The sequence below is a fragment of the Scyliorhinus canicula genome, chromosome 8 (genome assembly GCF_902713615.1).
Source record: "Scyliorhinus canicula chromosome 8, sScyCan1.1, whole genome shotgun sequence".
Taxonomy (NCBI): Eukaryota; Metazoa; Chordata; class Chondrichthyes; order Carcharhiniformes; family Scyliorhinidae; genus Scyliorhinus; species Scyliorhinus canicula.
The window spans coordinates 187,550,082-187,571,673 of NC_052153.1; the positions used below are offsets into that span (position 1 = coordinate 187,550,082).

At 50.5% G+C, this 21,592-nt stretch overlaps 1 protein-coding gene across 2 annotated transcripts in view; it reads right to left on the reverse strand.

The window, feature by feature from the left end:
- LOC119970740 (hepatocyte growth factor activator-like) overlaps window positions 1–5,878 on the reverse strand; it is a 107,854-nt gene extending 101,976 nt beyond the window's left edge. Inside the window, exon 1 of one of the 2 annotated variants that reach the window (XM_038805849.1) lies at window positions 5,700–5,878. In XM_038805849.1, the coding sequence (XP_038661777.1) occupies window positions 5,700–5,762 (63 nt within the window). In that variant the 5' untranslated portion in view covers window positions 5,763–5,878. The remainder of the gene's footprint in view (window positions 1–5,699) is intronic. The other variant, XM_038805848.1, reaches the window with a different exon arrangement.
- Between the last annotated feature and the right edge of the window lie 15,714 nt (window positions 5,879–21,592).

Sequence of the window (21,592 nt, forward strand, 5' to 3'; positions counted from 1 at the left end):
AGCCGGCAGGAAAAGGGAGCGTGAGAAAGAGCAAGACTGAGAGTGGAGCCGGCAGGATAAGGGAGCATGAGAAAGAGTGAGACACAGAGCAGAGACAGCAGGATAAGGGAGCGTGAGAAAGAGCGAGACTGAGAGCGAAGCCGGCAGGATAAGGGAGCGTGAGAAAGAGCGAGACTGAGAGCGGAGCCGGTCCGCTCGGCAGGATAAGGGAGCGTGAGATAGAGCGAGACTGAGAATGGAGCCGGCAGGATAAGGGAGCGTGAGAAAGAGCGAGACTGAGAATGGAGCCGGCAGGATAAGGGAGCGTGAGAAAGAGCGAGACTGAGAGTGGAGACGGCAGGATAAGGGAGCGTGAGAAAGAGTGAGACACAGAGCAGAGACAGCAGGATAAGGGAGCGTGAGAAAGAGCGAGACTGAGAACGGAGCCGGCAGGATAAGGGAGCGTGAGAAAGAGCGAGACTGAGAACGGAGCCAGCAGGATAAGGGAGCGTGAGAAAGAGCGAGACTGAGAGCGGAGCCGGCAGGATAAGGGAGCGTGAGAAAGAGCGAGACTGAGAACGGAGCCAGCAGGATAAGGGAGCGTGAGGAAGAGCAAGACTGAGAGTGGAAACGGCAGGATAAGGGAGCGTGAGAAAGAGCAATACTGAGAATGGAGCCGGCAGGATAAGGGAGCGTGAGAAAGGGCGAGACACAGAGCAGAGACAGCAGGATAAGGGAGCGTGAGAAAGAGCGAGACTGAGAGCGGAGCCAGCAAGATAAGGGAGCGTGAGAAAGAGCAAGACTTAGAGTGGAGACGGCAGGATAAGGGAGCGTGAGAAAGAGCGAGACTGAGAATGGAGCCTGCAGGATAAGGGAGCGTGAGAAAGAGCGAGACAGAGAGCGGAGCCAGCAAGATAAGGGAGCGTGAGAAAGAGCAAGACTTAGAGTGGAGACGGCAGGATAAGGGAGCGTGAGAAAGAGCGAGACTGAGAATGGAGCCTGCAGGATAAGGGAGCGTGAGAAAGAGCGAGACTGAGAGCGGAGCCGGCAGGATAAGGGAGCGTGAGAAAGAGCGAGACTGAGAACGGAGCCAGCAGGATAAGGGAGCGTGAGGAAGAGCAAGACTGAGAGTGGAGACGGCAGGATAAGGGAGCGTGAGAAAGAGCAATACTGAGAATGGAGCCGGCAGGATAAGGGAGCGTGAGAAAGAGCGAGACACAGAGCAGAGACAGCAGGATAAGGGAGCGTGAGAAAGAGCGAGACTGAGAGCGGAGCCAGCAAGATAAGGGAGCGTGAGAAAGAGCAAGACTTAGAGTGGAGACGGCAGGATAAGGGAGCGTGAGAAAGAGCGAGACTGAGAATGGAGCCTGCAGGATAAGGGAGCGTGAGAAAGAGCGAGACAGAGTGCGGAGCCGGCAGGATAAGGGAGCGTGAGAAAAAGCGAGACACAGAGCAGAGACAGCAGGATAAGGGAGCGTGAGAAAAAGTGAGCCAGAGAGCGGAGTGACAGCTTGGAGTTCGGAGTTCGGAGCCCATGAGCTTTTTTTCCATTCATTTGACGTAGGCGTCGCAGACAAGGCCAGCAATTATTGCCCATCCCTAATTGCCCTTGTGAACCAGTCAAGAGTCAACCAGATTGCTGTGGGTCTGGAGTCCCATGTCAGCCAGACCAGGTAAGGACGGCAGATTTCCTTCCCTAAAGGACATTAGTGAACCAGATGGGTTTTTACGACAAGCGGCTATGGTTTCATGGTCGTCATTTAGAATTTTCATTCCAGATTTATATTGAATTCAAATTTCACCATTTGCAGTGGTGGGATTTGAACCCTTGTCCCCAGAGTATTACCTGGGGTTTCGGGTTTACTAGTCCAGTGACAATACCACTATGCCACCGTCACTCCATTGAATTGACCTCAGGGTTCAAAAGTGATGTGGCGCAAGTGGAAGCAGCTGATTTGGTGAGTACGGTAAGGTCAATATTTATTGCTTTTAGTGCTTGTAGCATGTAAGATCTATATTTTCAGATCTACAGTTTGTAAGGGCGATATTCTTTTTAACGATGACCAGGGAATAAGAGCACTAGAATAATTGATTATTTGATTTTGAGTTTAATTTAAAGGGTAAGTCATGGCAGGAGAGCTCAAAGCCATGGTGTGCTTGTCCTGCTGTATGTGGGAAGCTGGGAGCATTTACAATGCCCAGGGCCAACATGTGATCAGGAAGTGTCTCCATGTGTAACTCCTAGAAACATTTTGAAGCTGGAGCAGTGGCAGGGCACATTGTGGAACATCTGTCTGACGGAGAGTATCATGGATAACAAATATAGAGAGGTGGTCATACTGCAGGATAAGCCTCCACATGCAGGAAGGGAATGGGTAATCACCAGGTGAACAAGAGAGCCAGGCAGGCAGTGCAGGAATCTCCAGTGGCCATTCCCCTGCCAAACAGATATACCGTTTTGGATACTGTTCGGAGGAATGGCCTCTGAGGGGAAAGTAGCAGCAGCCAAATTCATTGCACCATGGTTGGTTCTGCTGCAGAGGGGAGGGATAAAAAGTGTGGGAATGTAATAGTTACAGGGGATTCAATTGTAAGGGGAATAGACCGGCATTTCTGTGGCCGCAAGCAAGACTCCAGGATGGTATGTTGCCTCCCTGGTGCTCGGGTTAAGGATGACTCGGAGCAGTTACAGGACATTCTGGAGGGGGTGAGTGAACAGCCAGTGCACATTAATACAAACAGCAGAGGTAAAAAAAAAGGATGAGGTCTTAAAAGCAGAATGCAATGAGTTAGGAAGTAAGTTGAAAAGAAGGACATCAAGGGTGATGTTCTTGGGATCAGTACCAGTGCCGCGTGCTAATCAGAGGAGAAATAGCAGAATGTTTCAGATCAATACATGGCTGAAGAGATGTAAGTGCAAGGGGGGAGAGGGGGTGTTGGTTTCTGATTCCTCAGGCATTGGCACCGGTCCTGGGGAGGTGGGGTCTGTACAAACTGGATGGGTTACACCTGGGCAGGACCAAAACTGATGTCCCAGGTGGAATATTTGCCAGAGTGGCTGGAGAAGGTTTAAACTAAAATGGCAGGGGGTGGAAACCGATGCAGGGCGTCAGAGGAGGGGGGGGGGGGGGGGGGGGGGAACATGAAAAAGAACAAAAGACAGAAAGGGGAATAAGAGGAATTTCTTCAGCCAGAGGGTGGTGAATCTGTGGAACTCTTTGCCGCAGAAGGCTGTGGAGGCCAAATCACTGAGTGTCTTTAAAACAGAGATACATAGGTTCTTGATTAATAATAAGAAGAACCTTTATTGTCACAAATGGGTTTACATTAACACCGCAATGAAGTTACTGTGAAAAGCCCCTAGTCGCCACATTCTGGCACCTGTTCGGGTACACTGAGGGATAATTCAGAATGTCCTAATTACCTAACAGCACATCTTTCAGGGCTTGTGGGAGGAAACCGGAGCACCCGGAGGAAACGCACCCAGACACGGGGAGAACGTGCAAACTCCTCACAGTGATGCAAGTCAGGAATCAACCCTGGGACCCTGGCACTGTGAAGCAACAGTGCTAACCACTGATTCACGGTAACTTCATTGCAGTGTTAATGTTAGCCTACTTGTGACAATAAAGATTATAATAATTATTATTATTATCATATCTGAAAGGCTATAGATTGAGAGAAGGAACGTGTAACGGAACTTGGGCGTCCTCGTACACCAATCACTGAAGTTAAGCACGCAGATACGGCAGGCAGTAAAGAAGACTTTGCAATGGTGTGAGGTGTAGAATTCCACCTCCGATTATGTAAATTTACTCTGGATTTGCTACTTGTCCTTTTTCATAACTAACCAAAGTTTATAAGCTGAGTTCACTATTCTCGAAATGTTCCCCTGTTGACATTTGACCTCCTTCATTGCCCAGAACCAGATCCAGCAATATCTCCTTTTTCATTGGGTTAGAAACATACTAATGTAGAAACTTACTCTGAATACATTCCGCAAATTCCTCCACTCCTCTTTTCCATTCACTATTCCTATTCCAGACTAATTTGAATAATTAAAGTGCTCCCTCATAATTTCCCTTTTATAGATGACACAAAATTGTGAACTGTGAGGAGGATTGTGATAGACTGACTAGAGCAGGCATTGTCAAACTCGGAGGCGGGTGTCGGGAGGGTCGGGGAGGCGGGTGTCGGGAGGGTCGGGGAGCCTCCATTGCGGCGCTCCCGATCGCCCAAATCTGTGGGTCACAGCCGTAGCAGCCGGCTGTTAATAACTCCGGCTGCAAGCGACCTTCAAAATGGCTGTTTGGTTTCCCCGCTTACGTCCACAGCGACCGGGGATCCTCCTTTATGAGCGATGAGCTGCGTCAGTTCCTGCTGAGCAAGGGCATTGCCTCGAACAGAACGACCAGCTACAACCCCCGGGGTAACGGGCAGGTGGAGAGGGAGAACGGGACGGTCTGGAAGGCCGTCCTGCGGTCCCTACGGTCTAAAAATCTCCCGGTCTCCCGCTGTCAGGAGGTCCTCCGCGACGCCCTCCACTCCATCCGATCACTACTCTGCACTGCAACTAACAAACCCCCCATGAACGTCTCCTTGCCTTCCCCAGGAAGTCTACCTCCGGGGTTACACTCCCAACATGGCTAACAGCTCCTGGACCCATCCTCCTCCGCAAACACGTGCAGACCCACAAGGCGGACCCATTGGTGGAAAGAGGACAACCACTGCCCGCGAACCCGCAGTACGCCTACATGGCGAACCCCGACGGGCGCCAGGACACAGTCTCCCTCGGGGACCTGGCACCAGCTGGATCCCCACCCACGGCCCACCACCCGACACCCACCCCTCCGATTGCCCCAGCGCCACTCACCCTCCCCCCAGCGCACCTCACTGCAGCCCCCACTCCAGGACGATCCGTCCTCCCACTGGCTCCACTCGGGGATGAAGGCGAGGACAACACGCTCCCGGAGACACAGGCGACCAAGTCGGTGCCCGCATCACCACCGGGACCGAGGCGATCACAGCGGAGGATCAAGGCACCCGACCTTGTAGATTTTGCCTGAACTGTAAATCTTTCCACCACCCCCGCTGGATTTTGTTTTTAACAGGGGGTGAATGTGGTCGTCACCACTAACTGTATATTAGATGTAGTAACTGTATATTAGATGTAGTACGGTAAGGCTCCTGTACCAGAGGTACAGGGGTAAATCCCTGCCTGCTGGCTCTGCCCAGTAGGTGGGGTATAAATGTGTGTGCTCACCGAGCTGCAGCCATTTCGACAGCAGCTGCAGGAGGCCACACATCTCTGCTTAATAAAGCCTCGATTATTCTCTACTCTCGTCTTGTAGTAATTGATAGTGCATCAGGGCTGTTCACAGTAACTTCATTGCAGTGTTAATGTAAGCCTACTTGTGACAATAATAAAGATTATGAGGTGAGTTCTCCCCCCGATGTTCTTAAGCAACGTCACCAAGACAAACAGGTAATCCAGCCATTTCTTACATTGCTGTCTCCCGGGCCTTGCTGTGTGAAAATTGGCAGCCATTTATCCAGTATTACAAGGAGTGGTCGATTCCAGAGAAGTTTATCCGCTTTTGGAAGATCTTGAGGCTCTGATGGGCGCTATTCTAAGGCAAGATCTTTCTAAGGTACGGTCAATAGGTTGCTGTAAAGGTTGTCCCAGAGACACTGTACTGAGAGAGTAAAGACGGACGTACCTGTCCCACCAATCCTCCAGCAAGATAGCACCAAAGTAGAATCACTGATGATTGACTGAGCATGGCGTCCTGGGCACACTCAAATCTCACTGATTTCTGCTAACTCCAACACCTGGTTAGACCCACACTAAGGGCCAACTCGATTCCTGACCACCAAGAGGTCAGGTGGTTTGTTGAAAACCATTTGACCCAATTACAATCACAGTTCTAACGGGAGGGGGAGTCGCAGAAGCACTGCTGGCATTTTCTTTTTTGTTGATCATTAACTAAACAGTTAGCAAACCAGCTGAAACGAAAAGCAGAGTTTCAACATCGAAAATATCACACTGGCCTGTTCAGTAAAACAAACACCTGAATCACTGGGGAAAGAATCTTCTGGAAACCTCGTGGTTGGCTGGTGACACATTAACAGCAATAAATCAAGTTGATAAATTTGATTCAGAGGAACATCCCACGATGCTTCACAGAGGAGTGATCAATGAAATGATTGCTGAACAATGAAGAGATTACTAAGCATCTAAAGCATGCATGGACTTGTAAACTGCAAGTTGCTGAATTATCGTACAATACAGTAATAGTAGCAGCCCATTCAGTCCATTGTACCTTTGAACTGAAATTAAATGAATGAAAATCGCTTATTGTCACAAGTAGGCTTCAAATGAAGTTACTGTGAAAAGCCCCTAGTCGCCACATTCCGGCACCTGTTCGGGGAGGCTGGTACGTTGCCAGCTCTATGGTTAGCACTGTTGCTCCACAGCTCCAGGGTCCCAGTTTGGATTCCCGCTTGGGTTACTGTGTGTGCAAAGTCTGCACGTTCTCCCTGTGTCTGTGTGGGTTTCCTCCGGGTGCTCCGGTTTCCTCCCACAAGTCCCGAAAGACGTGCTGTTAGGTGAAATGGACATTCTGAATTCTCCCTCTGTACCCGAATAGGCGCCGGAGTTTGGCAACTGGGGGATTTTCACAGTAACTTCATTGCAATGTTAATGCAAGCCTACTTATGACACTAATAAAGATTATTATTATTATATAGTTTCCCAGTAATCCCACACCCACTGCTCTTTCCCCATAACACTGCAAATGTTTTCCATTTCAGGTATTTGGCAGATTCTCACGCTGTGTATATATGAGCAATAGGTAATGTTAAATTAATGGTTGACAGGGTGAGATGACTTTACGTCACAATGTTATTCCTCTTCATATCTCTGTACATATTCACAGCAGATCCATTTCACTCGAGCACAAGAGTCAACAAGACAAGGGTGAAGCATTTGCCAATTCAATTCTCTTCATGTGACATGGGGAAATGGTTGGAGGCACTGAATATATGAAGAGCTAAGGGCCCTGACAACATTCCAGTCATAGGCGGACTTTTCTGGGCAAAAAAAGGACAAAATATAATTTTTGGCACAAAAATCGGAGGGATTCCTGTCGGCCTCGGGGGCGCAATCCGGGCCCCAATTCTCAGGGTCTTCCAAAACCTTGTTCCTCTCACGTGAAAAACGATCCGCCTCAAGCACGAAGTGTCTGATTTACCCACCCCGGGGGGTCATCTAAACACTTCAATAAAGGAGGTGCTGTATTTAAACAGGGCGGCACGGTAGCACAGTGCTTAGCACTGTTGCTTCACAGCGCCAGGGTCCCAGGATCGATTCCCGGCTTGGGTCACTGCCTGTGCGGCGTCTGCACGTTCTCCCCGTGTCTGCGTGGGTTTCCTCCGGGTGCTCCGGTTTCCTCCCACAAGCCCCGAAAGACATGCTCGTTAGGTGAATTGGACATTCTGAATTCTCCCTCCGTGTACCCGAACAGGCGCCGCAATGTGGCGACTAGGGGGTTTCACAGTAACTTCATTGCAATGTAAGTTAATGTAAGTCTATTTGTGACAATAAAGATTATTAAAAATTATTAAATTAAAATTAATTAAACAGCTCCACAGCACTCGCTGTCATTCAAACTAGGAGCATGGCAGCGAGGAAACTCTCACCCAAATGCAGGATGCCGTGGAGGAGAGGCTGGCAGGAGACCCCCCCAGAAAGGTGACAAATCCTGCCTGGGCAACAATGACAGCACTGGTTATTGCCAGCAGCCTGCACAAGGGAACCTACTCTGTTCAGCCAAGGTAAGTGCTCCCTGTGTCCTCTCCGCACTCCATATTGCCCTCACCGCTTGGAAAGTCACCCCAATCCCACACGCTGCCACCTGGCAGGGCCCCAGCAATGTACCTCCCGCGCACTTCCTCACACCCCCTGGTACTCCTCAGCAGAACCCCACCCTGCCTATGCGCAGTGCCCACACATGCCAGGTACCATCGACATCTGGTGCATCAGGGGGCCAGCTCACAACATCCCCATTTGTGTTCCTGCAGGAGAAACGTACCCACAACCAACGCGAACAAGAGAAGACGGGCGGTGGGATATCCGAGCTGAGGATCCTGACTCCGTACAACGAGAGGCCCATGAAACTCGTAGGGGAGGAGCAGGTCTGGGCCCGTGCGGAGAGCGAGGTGGGGCTGCGAGAGAAAGCGAGGAGCCACTGCACCTTTGTCCAGATGACCAAACTCAAGTGAGTTCTGTGTCGGCCAAGCCCTTGACCAGGCCACCTACGAATAACAACCTCCTGGACATCTGATGGCCATGAAGTGAATGATAAGTCGGCCGAGCCAGCGAAGCCCACATCCCTTTAATGAATAAAAATGTAAACTAGTCCTACATAGCACCACAAGCGGGTCCTTTCAGAAGGAACAAGTTAAACATGTAGGTGCTTATTTTATTCTTGACGCCTGTCATACATTCCAGAACTGAATAAAAGATTCTGTCAATCCACCACCGTTGTTTTTTTTAAAGACACATTTGTTAAAAAATATTCAAATTGAGCGAACCACCCGAAACAATCAAACAGGAACACACTAGACGAAAGAGGCCGTGGGGCCTCACGGTAGCATGGTGGTTAGCATCAATGCTTCACAGCTCCAGGGTCCCAGGTTTGATTCCCGGCTGGGTCACTGTCTGTGTGGAGTCTGCACGTCCTCCCCGTGTGTGCGTGGGTTTCCTCCGGGTGCTCCGGTTTCCTCCCACAGTCCAAAGATGTGCGGGTTAGGTGGATTGGCCATGATAAATTGCCCGTAGTGTAAGGTTAATGGGGGGATTGTTGGGTTACGGGTATACGGGTTACGTGGGTTTAAGTAGGGTGATCATTGCTCGGCACAACATCGAGGGCCGAAGGGCCTGTTCTGTGCTGTACTGTTCTATGTTCTATGTAAAAAAGCAAAAGGTCGTCTTAACTTCAATACAATAACTAAACAAAACCCCCCTAACACCTTGTTCTTTCAGAAACACATTTCATCCTTTCACTTGTCTGCCTGCGTGCTGATTATAGGCACTGATTGATAATCCATTTAATAAGATCCAATTCATTCAAACCAACCTGGGCAACGATGAGCACGATTCAAGCATCGCATTGCGCCCGACACGCACGGACCCGGGCGCACCAGGTAAATAGCGGGAAAGGCCAAAATCGAGATATGCGGCGGGCGTGAACCATTTTGCAATTCACCCGGCCCGTTCCCGACGGCAAGCTTCTGATCACGCCCAAAAAAAAAGGCGAGAATATAATTCGCCCTCATTTCCATTCATTTCAATCTCATTGGCGATATTGAAGTCTAATGCAGCGGCCTGCCGAGAATTGCCCGACTCCCCAGCGGGAATTCACGCGGGCAACCTTTAGTACTCTTTTTTAAAAATGAAGCTGGCGCAATGGCTGCTGAGGGGACTTGAGTAGGTGAGAAGCCATTTCCATCTTCCGGCATGTCGCTCAAGGGCATCAAAGCTGCTGGTCCAAAGCTCGGGGGAGGCGGGGGAGGAGGGGACTGAAGTGTTCCAGGTCGGAGATCGCCCCTGGGATGGGGGGGGGGGGGGTGATGAGGGCCTTTACATCTGTGAGGACTTCAAGCCATCTTTAAATATTGTGAAGACCCATAACAGGGGCAAAGACCTCCAGGCCAGAGCCCTGCTGTGCCTTCAATGCTGAAATTCAATTTCACTCCCTTTGACTGTGAGCAGCCTCTAGCTGCACAGCTGAAGGCGATTGCAATAGAGGAATTGGCCTTGTCAGTTGTCAGAGCATTTCACAGCTGCAAGTTGTGTTTGCTGCTTGCTCCTGCTGGTGGCTGCAGATGCCTGGAGGCTGCTGTTGCTGTTTCCTGCCTTTTCTGTAGCCAGAGAGACCACCTTAAGATACCTGGGTACTGAAAATGAAAAAAATGAAAAGGAAGTAGGCTTCAATGAAGTTACTGTGAACTTCATTGTGAACTGGAACACAAGGCTCAGGAAAACATATGAGTCCAGAAGGCAATACGGTTTGAAGCAAGAAGATGCTGTGGGACCTGGTGCGTGACGTTGTTCCAAATGGACCACTTGCCAGCACTCTTATACATCACTGATACACGGTCCAGATCCCACTGTGGTCCAGGGGTGTGCTGATAACAATTGTTCTGTAAATTTTGACTCACAAGGATGTTTTTGTCAAATACTCGCTGCCATAGTTTGTAGAAGGTTGAGCTGTCAAAGCTGATTGGGTGTTGGACCTCCTCATCAATGGAACCCCTTTGACAGAGGTAGCTGCCAAGGGTTTGGAAGTTCTCAACATTTTTTCTCCTTCAACAAATATGGGAGGTGAAATATTTGGCTAATCGGGTGTGGGTCAAGACATGAGTTTTGTTACCATTCAAGGACAGGAAGCATTTCTTGCACGCAGAATTGAAGAGATTGAGAATGGCTCACAAACCTGGTGCAGCGTGAACAACAGCACTGGAGTCACCCACAAACTGTGGACCAGGTGTGCCCATGGTGGTCAGTTTAGTTTCGGCACAAGGTTAAAGAATTTTCCACCAAGATGGTATTTAATACGCACACCTGAGGGCAGTTAGACGTTGAGAATGACAGCCTCGTTAGATAGATTGGGCAGCATGGTAGCACAGTGGTTAGCACTGTTGCTTCACAGTGCCAGGGCCCCAGGTTCTATTCCCGTCTTGGGTCACTGTCTGTGCGGAGTCTGCATGTTCTCCCCGTGTCTGCATGGGTTTCCTCCGGGTGCTCCGGTTTCTTCCCACAAGTCCCGAAAGACGTGCTTGTTGGGTGAATTGGACATTCTGAATTCTCCCTCTGTGTACACAAACAGGTGCTGGAATGTGGTGACTAGTGGCTTTTCACAGTAACTTCATTGCAGTGTTAATGTCAGCCTACTTGTGACAATAAAGATTCTTATTATTATTAGATTGTAAATAGTATGGGGGCTATCACACAGGCTTACTCAACTCCAACTCAGCTTTTGAAGGTGTCTGTTTCAGATCTCCCACTCGAGACCATTGCATGTCAAAGTAACAGACTGGGGGAGCGGGGACAATGTTTTTCAAGAATTGTCCATTGACAGCTTGTTTCACCTGGCTGGAGAGCCTAGACTCAGAACGGAGGGTCAGATGTTTAGGACTGAGATGAGGACAAATTCCTTCTCTCATTTGTTCCCATATGATCGTAAGAAATAGGAGAATCAGGAACCCATCAGGCCCCTCTAGGTGGTAGGGTCGGCAGGTTTGGAAGGTGCTTTCACCGGAAGCTATCTCTTTAACCCCCTCCATCCCCATGAGGTTCTGAGTATTCCTAGTTTCCTGGCCACTCTTGCATCCCTGATTTCCTTTACCCCACTCCTGGTGGCCATGCCTCAAGCTGGCTTGGCCCACTCCTCCAGATTCCCTCTCCATCTCTCCCTTTAAGTTTAGGGTTTCCAATCCTCCAGGATTAGCCTGAAGTCTCCGGGAATTGAAGATCCGACTCCAGGACTCGAGTGGAGAACCCAAATATCAGAAGCCCACCAGCATAAAATTATGTCTCAGTTCTCCCAATGGCTCCTCCTGCTGGCAGTGGCGCAAATGCTTTTTGCATTCATTTGCATCTCACGAATGCTCATTAACACAACCCGTCAGGCCTTTCAATCTTGCGTTATGGCGGCGTCAAACCCGATTGCTGAAGAGTGGTGTGAACAAGAGTATAACACTGCCATAGTGCTGCGCTGCTCCTGATATGCTGATTAACCCCCTGTCGGGGAAGCCAGGTTCCTACTCTCCATGTCCATGCTGAGCTGTTCTCCATGGACAGCACTGTGCTCCTGGTACCATGCACCCTCCTGTGTCGCTGGGTGGGATCAGTACTGCGCCTGGGGTTGGGAAATAGAGGGGTCTACTCCCCCCCTCCACCCCCTCCCTCCACCCCCACACCCCACCCCCACCCCCGGTGCCACACACCAGTGTCTGCCTGGAGTGCTCACTGCTGTGGGACTGCTGCAGACACCGCAACAGAGCTCTGACAGTGGGGGAAGGGCAAAGACCCATGACGGAGGGCAGAGGGGCGGGGAGGTGGATGAAGAAGACGGACAGTGGAAGGCAGAGGGAAGACAGAGGGTAGGGATGCCGGACCCCGGCAAGGCTACCTGAAGAGTTCCCAAATGAGGGGGTCAGAGATGTCACATTATTTACTGAGGGGGTGGCTGAAGGCTCCAGAGACGATGGGTGGATGTCCAAATGGAGCATTGGCACCTCGCCAGGCAATGGGTTTGGGGGAAAGGTGGTTGAGGAACAGACCTCTTCTTGAGGCTGTTAGCCTTTTCCCTCTGGGTTGCTGACATCGTGCACGGTCTGGTGGAGACGGGTTGGGCAAGAGGGAGTGATACGAGTGCGGGGAATGTTTCTTTTTAATATGGCGGCGGGGCCTTTGAACATGTCAGCTGTTGGCAGACAGGCGAATCAGCTGTGGGCTCACCAGATGAGTCGGGCCGGAACTCGCCTGTGCTGTGATTCCAGGTACCGAATCTGCCCCAAGATCCCGCCTTTATAGCCGGCGGGACAGGAACTGCCGGAGCCACTCGCCTCTGCAATTAGACTCAAAATGGGAGATTCCTGCCCCACACCTTTTTTTTTTAATAAACAATTTTATTGAGGTAGTTTTTGGCTTTATAAACAGTTACAGACATCATCAGAAAGGAAGCAAAAAAGGCAAAAATGTGCAAACATCCATGTACTTTCAATACTTCCACCGTAACATATTGCACAAGCCCGCTCCCCTCCCACCGGTACTACCCGCCATATTTTCCCTCCTACTCTACTCTACCCCCCCCTTCCCCCCCACCCCCCTGCTGACGCTCACTCTCCCGCAAAGAAGTCAATAAATGGCTGCCACCTGCACAGATCCCCTCAAGGCGAACTTAATTTTTTCCATCCCCAGGAAACTCGACATGTCCGCAAGCCACCACTCAATCTGCGGGGGCTTTGAGTCCCTCCACGCCAATAATATTAGTCGCCGGGCTATCAGGGAAGCAAAGGCCAACACATCGGCCTCTTTCTCCCCCTGGATGCCCGGGTCTTCCGAAACCCCATAAATTGCCACCCCTGGACTAATCACCACCCTTGTTTTTAGCACCTGGGACATGACCCCCGCAAATCCCTCCCAGTACCCCCTCAGCTCAGGGCATGCCCAAAACATGTGAACATGGTTCGCTGGTCCTCCCGCGCACCTAGCGCATTTGTCCTCTATCCCAAAAAATTTGCTCATCCGAGCCACCGTCATATGGGCCCGGTGAACGACCTTAAATTGGATCAGCCCGAGCCTAGCACATGTCGCGGTCGAATTTACCCTACTCAGGGCCTCTGCCCACAGCCCATCCTCCATTTCCCCGCCTAGCTCCTCCTCCCATTTAAGTTTCAGTTCCTCTGTCTGGGACCCTTCCTCCCTCATAAGCACCTTATATATGCCCGAGACTCTGTCCTCCCCTTCTTCCCTCCTAGAGACTATTCTGTCGAGGATCCCCATTGGCGGGAGGCGTGGGAAAGATGGGACCTGTCTACGAACAAAGTCCCGCAACTGTAGGTATCTAAAATCATTTCCCCTTACCAACCCAAATTTCTCCTCCAAGCTCCTCAAACTCCCTGCCCCACATCTTTGACCAAGATTTTAGTCTCCTGCCCTAATATCTCCACACAGTCAAAGTTTGCCTCTGAAACACATGACGGGCTACAAAGCGAAGCCGAGCAGTATCTCTGGCAGCAGTGCACCCCTCCCCAATGAACTTAATGCATTCTATGCTCGGTTTGAGCAGGTAACTAACAATCCGCTGTTGAGGGCCCATCAGCCCATAATTCACCCATACCCACCATCACAGTTTCCGAAGTCAGATCGGCATTCCTGAAAGTGAACCCACGGAAGGCGATGGGCCCGGACGGGATCCCTGGTTGTGCATTCAGAGCCTGCGCATACCAGCTGGCAGAGGCATTCACTGACATCTTTAACCTATCCTTACTCCACTCCGAGGTCCCCACCTACTTCAAGAAGACCACCATCATAACGGTACCAAAGAAGAACCAGGCAACATGCCTCAATGATTACCGCCCGGTGGCCCTGACGTCAGTTGTAATGAAGTGCTTCGAGAGGCTGATCATGAAGCGCATACCTCCATACTTCCGGAACACCTTGACCCACTTCAATTCGCATACCATCGCAACCGATCCACATCAGACGCCATTTCCCTGGCCCTACACTCATCCCTAGATCATCTCGAAAACAAGGACTCCTACATCAGACTCCTATTTGTTGACGTAAGCTCCGCCTTCAACACCATAATCCCAGCCAAGCTCATATCAAAGCTCCAAAACCTAGGACTTGGCTCTCCACTCTGCAACTGGATCCTTGACTTTCTGACCAACAGACCACAGTCAGTAAGAATGAACACCAACACCTCCTCCACAATAGTCCTCAACACCGGAGCCCCACAAGGCTGCGTACTTAGCCCCCTACTCTACTCCCTGTACACACACGACTGCGTAGCAAAACTTGGTTCCAACTCCATCTACAAGTTTGCTGACGATACGACCATAGTGGGCCGGATCTCGAATAATGACGAGTCAGAATACAGGAGGGAGATAGAGAACCTGGTGGAGTGGTGTAACGACAACAATCTCTCCCTCAATGCCAGCAAAACTAAAGAGCTGGTCATCGACTTCAGGAAGCAAAGTACTGTACACACCCTTGTCAGCATCAACGGGGCCGAGGTGGAGATGGTTAGCAGTTTCAAATTCCTAGGGGTGCACATCACCAAAAATCTGTCCTGGTCCACTCACGTTGACGCTATCACCAAGAAAGCACAAGAACGCCTATATTTCCTCAGGAAACTAAGGAAATTCGGCATGCCCACATTAACTCTTACCAGCTTTTACAGATGCACTATAGAGAGCATCCTATCGGGCTGCATCACAGCCCGGTATGGCAACTGCTCGGCCCAGGACCTCAAGGAACTTCAGAGAGTCGTGAATACCGCCCAGTCCATCTCACGAACCTGCCTCCCATCCATGGACTCCATCTACACCTCCCGCTGCCTGGGGAAAGCGGGCAGCATAATCAAGGATCCCTCCCACCCGGCTTACTCACTTTTCCAACTTCTTCCATCGGGCAGGAGATACAGAAGTCTGAGAACACGCACGAACAGACTCAAAAACAGCTTCTTCCCCACTGTCACCAGACTCCTAAATGACCCTCTTATTGACTGACCTCCTTAACACTATGCCCTGTATGCTTCATCCGATGCCGGTGCTTATGTAGTTACATTGTATATCTTGTGTTGCCCTATTATGTATTTTCTTGTATTTTCTTGAATTTGTTTAATTCCCTTTTTTTCCCATGTACTGAATGATCTGTTGAGCTTCTTGCAGAAAAATACTTTTCACTGTACCTCGGTACACGTGACAATAAACAAATCCATCCATCCATCCAGAGGGAAGACTGAGGGTAGGAAGCCAGACCCCGGCAAGGCTACCTGAAGAGTTCCTAAACGAGGGGGGGTCAAAGGGATGTCATATTATTTACTGAGGGGGTGGCTGAAGGCTCCAGAGGCGATGGGTGGATGTCCAAATGGAGCATTGGCACCTCGCCAGGCAATGGGTTTGGGGGAAAGGTGGTTGAGGAACAGACCTCTTCTTGAGGCTGTTAGCCTTTTCCCTCTGGGTTGCTGACATCGTGCACGGTCTGGTGGAGAGGGGTTGGGCGAGAGGGAGTGATACGAGTGCGGGGAATGTTTTTTTTTAATATGGGGGCGGGGCCTTTGAACATGTCAGCTGTTGGCAGGCCGGCGAATCAGCTGTGGGTTCACCAGATGAGTCGGGCCGGAACTCGCCTGTGCTGCGATTCCAGGTACCGAATCTGCCCCAAGATCCCGCCTTTATAGCCGGCGGGATAGGAACCGCCGGAGCCACTCGCCTCTGCAATTAGTCTGAAAATGGGAGATTCCTGCCCCACATCTTTGACTAAGGTTTTAGTCTCCTGCCCTAATATCTCCACACAGTCAAAGTTTGCCTCTGAAGCATCTTGGGGCACTTTGTTACATTGAAGACGAGAAAGAAACACCAACTGTTGCTTTTTTTGTACATATCTGCTGTTTCACTGGATGAATTTTCTAAGGTGAGGCCCTTACTGCAGGTTGAAAGCAGAGAATTAACACAATCGAGCTCACTGACCAAGGCGAGGGTGTGGGTCAGGGCTCCTCGGCTCAAGCACAGCGCTGTCATTTCCAGTGAGCTGCGCAAACCTCTAACACTTGTTGATGAAAGGGTTAATTGAAGAAGGAAGTGTGAGACAGCACTGAGAATCAGGACAGGGGGAGGGAAGCATATGGCCCAGCAACAGGCAGTGATTTGGGTGAGAGCTAGCGCGAAGGAATCAAGTCTGATTGATGGTATCCCGTTGTTAATTTGACGTCAGCAGAGGTCGTTTGGTGACTGAAAGGGGGCGAAAACTTTCCACAGTTTGTTTCAACCAGCGGAAACCTGCAAGATGATTTTGGGGATGGTGTAGGATGCCAAGATAATTACAGATAGCGAGGGCAGATAGATAGGAAGATGCATCGCAATGTGCACAGCCTGCTGACTTCCTCTGAAACAATGCACCCATTCAAAAACAAGTGTATGAGAATCACGCAGCAACGGGGTGCAACGCCCCGAGGTTAGGGAGTGATTCCCACTTGGAACCTGCTGGAACTGAACCACACGTCACAGGAGGAGGCCATTCAGCCCATTGTGACCCTGCTGGCTCCTGCTATTACGGGCAGCACAGTAGCATTGTGAATAGCACAATCGCTTCACAGCTCCAGGGTCCCAGGTTCGATTCAGACTTGGGTCACTGTCTGTGCGGAGTCTGCACATCCTCCCCGTGTGTGCGTGGGTTTCCTTCGGATGCTCTGGTTTCCTCCCACAGCCCAAAGATGTGCAGGTTAGGTGGATTGGCCATAATAAATTGCCCTTAGTGTCCAACATTGCCCTTAGTGTTGGGTGGGGTTACTGGGTTATAGGGATAGGGTGGAGGTATTGACCTTGGGTAGGGTGCTCTTTCCAAGAGCCGTGCAGACTCGATGGGCCGAATGGCCTCCTTCTGCACTGTAAATTCTATGATAATCTATAATTATCCCAGTTAGTTCCACTCCAGCCAGAAGGCCCTTTGATATTTTTTGTTCTTTAAAGCCTTTATTCAATTTTGCCTTTTGAAAGTGATGGTTGAATCGGCCTCCACTGTCTTTTCAGACAGTGCAACGTCGTCTCAACCCATTGTGTAAAAAATAAATTCCCTCAAGTTTCTTTCACCAATTACCTTAAATCAGGCTATCAATTGTCTAATCTCTCTCCTCCTCTCGACCTTTCCACACCCTGATGGTACATTGGTCAGACTTTCGTCTGCTTCTTGATGCGCCATCAATGAACACAAGACTAGTAGTGAATGAAACTGAGGCTTTAATAAGCTAAACAGAAAGCCTCCTGGCCTCTGATCCCGGACTGGGGCAGGGCCGGAGATCAGCCACCTTTATACCGAGCCCGAGGGGAGGCGGAGCCATCAGGCAGTGGGTTACCACAATACATGTAGTACAGTAACAGTTTACCACAATACATATAATATACTAATAGTGGTTTACCACACTTCTGTAACTGATTAATCCTGGAGCAGGATTCTACGCCGTCGCAAGGGGAATATAACTTGAAGGTCATTACACCACATCAAGCATAACCACACTTTTGCAGAGGCAGTGGTGTAGTGGTATTGTCACTGGACTAGTAAACCAGAGAGCCAGAGTAATGCTCTGGGGACCCAGGTTCAAATCCCGCCACTGCAGATGGTGAAATTTGAATTAAAAATCTGGAATCAAAAATCTAATTAAATCATTGTCGACTGTTGTTAAAAAAAAACATCTGGTTCACTAATGTCCTTGAGAGAAGGAAATCTGCCGTCCTTACCTGATCTGGCCTACACGTGACTCCAAACCCACAGCTCAAGGGCAATTAGGGCTGGGAAATAAATGCTGGCACAGCCAGCAACACCCACTCCAAAGGCTGACCTTATTCGTTCTGTTGTTTAGTGCATGACAACCCATTTTGAAGATTTAATGAAGATTCTATTGGGATTATTGTGAGAGGTACATGCCCATGTTCTGTGTCCTGACAGTCAGAGAACAGATTCTGACACACGAGGCTGAATTTAATCCCCCCCCCCCCCCCCCCATCCACAACCTCAAGAGCGGGCTGGGGGTTTATGCGGTGGGGGGAGGCGATGTCTAGAATTAGGGGCGAAGCTGAGAGATTGAACGCCTGTAGCCTTCCCGACCATCTGATTAAGTCGGGATGGAGAAGGTCAAGGACAGCCCAGCCTACCTGGAGGTCTATTCAGGCTCATGCGGCCAATTATTGGCTCTTTAAGGATCTCATCCCACCATCAATGGTAGGAAAGCAGCACCAGGAAGGGGGGGGATGTGGGCAGCATGGTAGCACAAGTGGATAGCACTGTGGCTTCACAGCGCCAGGGTCCCGGGATCGATTCCCTGCTGGGTCACTGTCTGTGCATAATCTGCAGATTCTCCCCGTGTGTGCGTGGGTTTCCTCCAGGTGCGCCGGTTTCCTCCCACAGTCCAAAGGCGTGCAGGTTAGGTGGATTGGCCATGATAAATTGCCCTTAGTGTCCAAAAAGGTTAGGAGAGGTTATTGGGTTACGGGGATAGGGTCGACGTGAGGGCTTAAGTGGGTTGGTGCAGACTCGATGGGCCAAATGGCCTCCTTCTGCACTGTATGTTCTATGTTGCCCAGTAAATACTGGTGGCGGCCTACTTGCGAGCTCGGGGTGGGGGTTCGGACCTTCCTGATCGGGCATTCTGTGTCCCATGGTGAGGCCCGCTTGGCATCAAAGGCTATCTCCACTGAACGAGCGCCTCTTCCCCATCATAGCACCCACCCTCCCAACCTCGCCAGGGGCTGCTTGCCTGGTGTCGGTGAGTCCGATTAACTTATCTGCACAGCAGGTGCCCTCCTCCATGACGCACGCAAAGACACTGGGGCCTGCTGCGGTTACGGCAGTGGCGTTGGTTTCTGGTGGCGGGTTTTTCACCTTCAAAGGTACAGAGCCCCCCCCCCCCCCCCCATCAAGCTGTTAACTGGCTGATCGCCAGTGAACCCCGCAGGTGCTTCTGAACGAGGCGCAAGGTTGTCGCAGGCCTTTCGCACCTCCCATCAACACCACTGTGGCAGCCAGTGTGTGGAAGCCCAGGAGTGACGGCCATCTTTGTTACCCGGGTAACTGGCAGCCTTTGGAACCAGAACGCCTCAGACGGGCGGAGAGGTTAGAGGAGGAGATCTGGGGAAAGATGGAGGGGACAAAAAGCAAAGTAGCCAAATCTTTGCGTGTGTGTTTGGGGTGCAGCCTGTTGCAAAATATAAGTGGTCCCAACAGGCCGGCGGGAGCGAGCCAATTCAGCAAAATATTTATTTTTTAATATTCAACAAAATATCGTGGAAGTACAATAAGAAGGTGAAGCTTGGAACCAGAAGTACAATTTCCATTGGGCTAATCAGCGAGAAGGAAACACTCCATAAATCTCACTTGCTCTGCCCATCAGCTGGGGCTCATCATAAAAGCCGGCCCGGATGGGGACTGCCGAGAGCAGTAATCCCGATTGCTACCTTGGGACTGTGAGCTGTGTTGCCGCCTTTACTTTTGTTGTCAAATTAAACCTCCTTTGGATTTACCTACGTGGGATTCCTGCGCTTTTATACTGGCGATGAGGAAAACCGTGGCTGCCATCCTGGATGTTCTTACTGCACCAGAATTCCCCTGCAAGACAACGAGGTTGGCCAGACGTTAAAAATGCCACGATTCAGAAGACTAGAGGCCTTTGATGCAGATGTGGAAGACTGAGCCCAGTATACCGAACGGATGAGGAATTTCTCCCAGACAAATTAATTATTTTTTTTGAAAATCTTTTTATTGGCTTTTCTCATATTTATAAACAGTTGCTGTGTATATACATTACATTTTTCTTGCCCGCGCTAATTTACTTTACTGAGGTTTGTTTTGTCCTTCATTTAACTAATTCTAGGTACATTTTGTTGCCCTCAGAATCGGTCTATGACTTCCCCCCTTTACCTCCCCCCCCCCCCCCCCCCCCCCCAATTGGCTTCAGCACCCTTCCCCTTGCTCTTCTCTTGTGGTTCTCCACTGCAGTCCTTTGGTTCCTTGTCTATCTTTTTTTCCCCCTTAGCTTACTGTTTAGCACACTGGGCTAAATCACTGGCTTTGAAAGCAGACCAAGGCAGGCCAGCAGCCTCCCCGAACAGGCGCCGGAATGTGGCGCCTAGGGGCTTTTCACAGTAACTTCATTGAAGCCTACTCGTGACAATAAGCGATTTTCATTTCATTTCCTCATTGCTGGCCTCGAACAGGTTTAGGAACAGGCTGCCCCCAAGTATCCAGGAAACCATCCTCTGACCCCCAGGTGGCGTACTTAATCTTCTCCAGGTGGAGAAATTCCGAGAGGTCAGCGAGCCAGTCTGCAGCTGTGGGTGGTGTTGCTGATCGTCAGCCGAGCAGGATTCTCCGGCATGCGATTAGGGAAGTGAAAGCAAGGGCATTGGCCCCCTTCCCCATGTGTAGCTCTGGCTACTCGCATACCCTGAAGATTGCCACTAATGGGCATGGCTTCACCCTCACCCCCACAACCTGGGACATTGCCTCGGAGAAGGCTGCCCAGAACCTAGCAAGCTTGGGGCAAGCCCAAAACATGTGGGTGTGGTTGGCCGGGCCCCTCTGGCACTGTTCACATTTATCCTCCACCTCCGGGAAGAACCTGCTCATTCGGGTTCTGGTCAGGTGTGCTCTGTGCATCACTTTGAGCTGTATTAGGCTGAGCCTTGTGCAGGAGGAGGTGGAGTTCGCCCTGCTCAGTGCTTCGCTCCAGAGTCCCCATCCCACCTCTCTCCCCAGTTCATCCTCCCATTTCTGTCGCGAGACGTGTGCTTTACAGCTCTGCGATCGTCTACAATGGAATGGACGATTCGGTCAAGAGGCACATGACCGACCAGGGCCAATGGTAAGCCGGTGTTCTGCCCCAATGGCAGACAGGTATGCAGATCATATCACCACACTCAGTTCAGTAGCTGTCCATATATTTTCCCACATAGTCACCCCTTCTAGTTGCTTGTGCTTATCAGGTCCTCTAGTAGTGTGCTTTCTGGGGCCCCGGGGTACCCTACTATCTCTTTGTGGAGGAAGTGCTTTATTTGGAGGTGTCTCAATTCCTGTCCTTTTGCTCGTTTCCACTTCCTCGTCAGTTCGTCCAGTGTCGCCAGTCTGCGCCCTACGTAGAAGTCCCCGACCGTCAGTGTGCCCCCGTCCCGCCTCCATCTTTTGAAGGTGGTATCCAGCATGGCTGGGGGGCATCTATGATTGCCGCAGGTGGGGGCCATGGATTACATTTTGGTTATCCCGAAGTGCTGTCTCAACTGGGTCCACGTTTTCAGCGTGGCCGCTACCACTGGCTTGTTGTGCATTTTG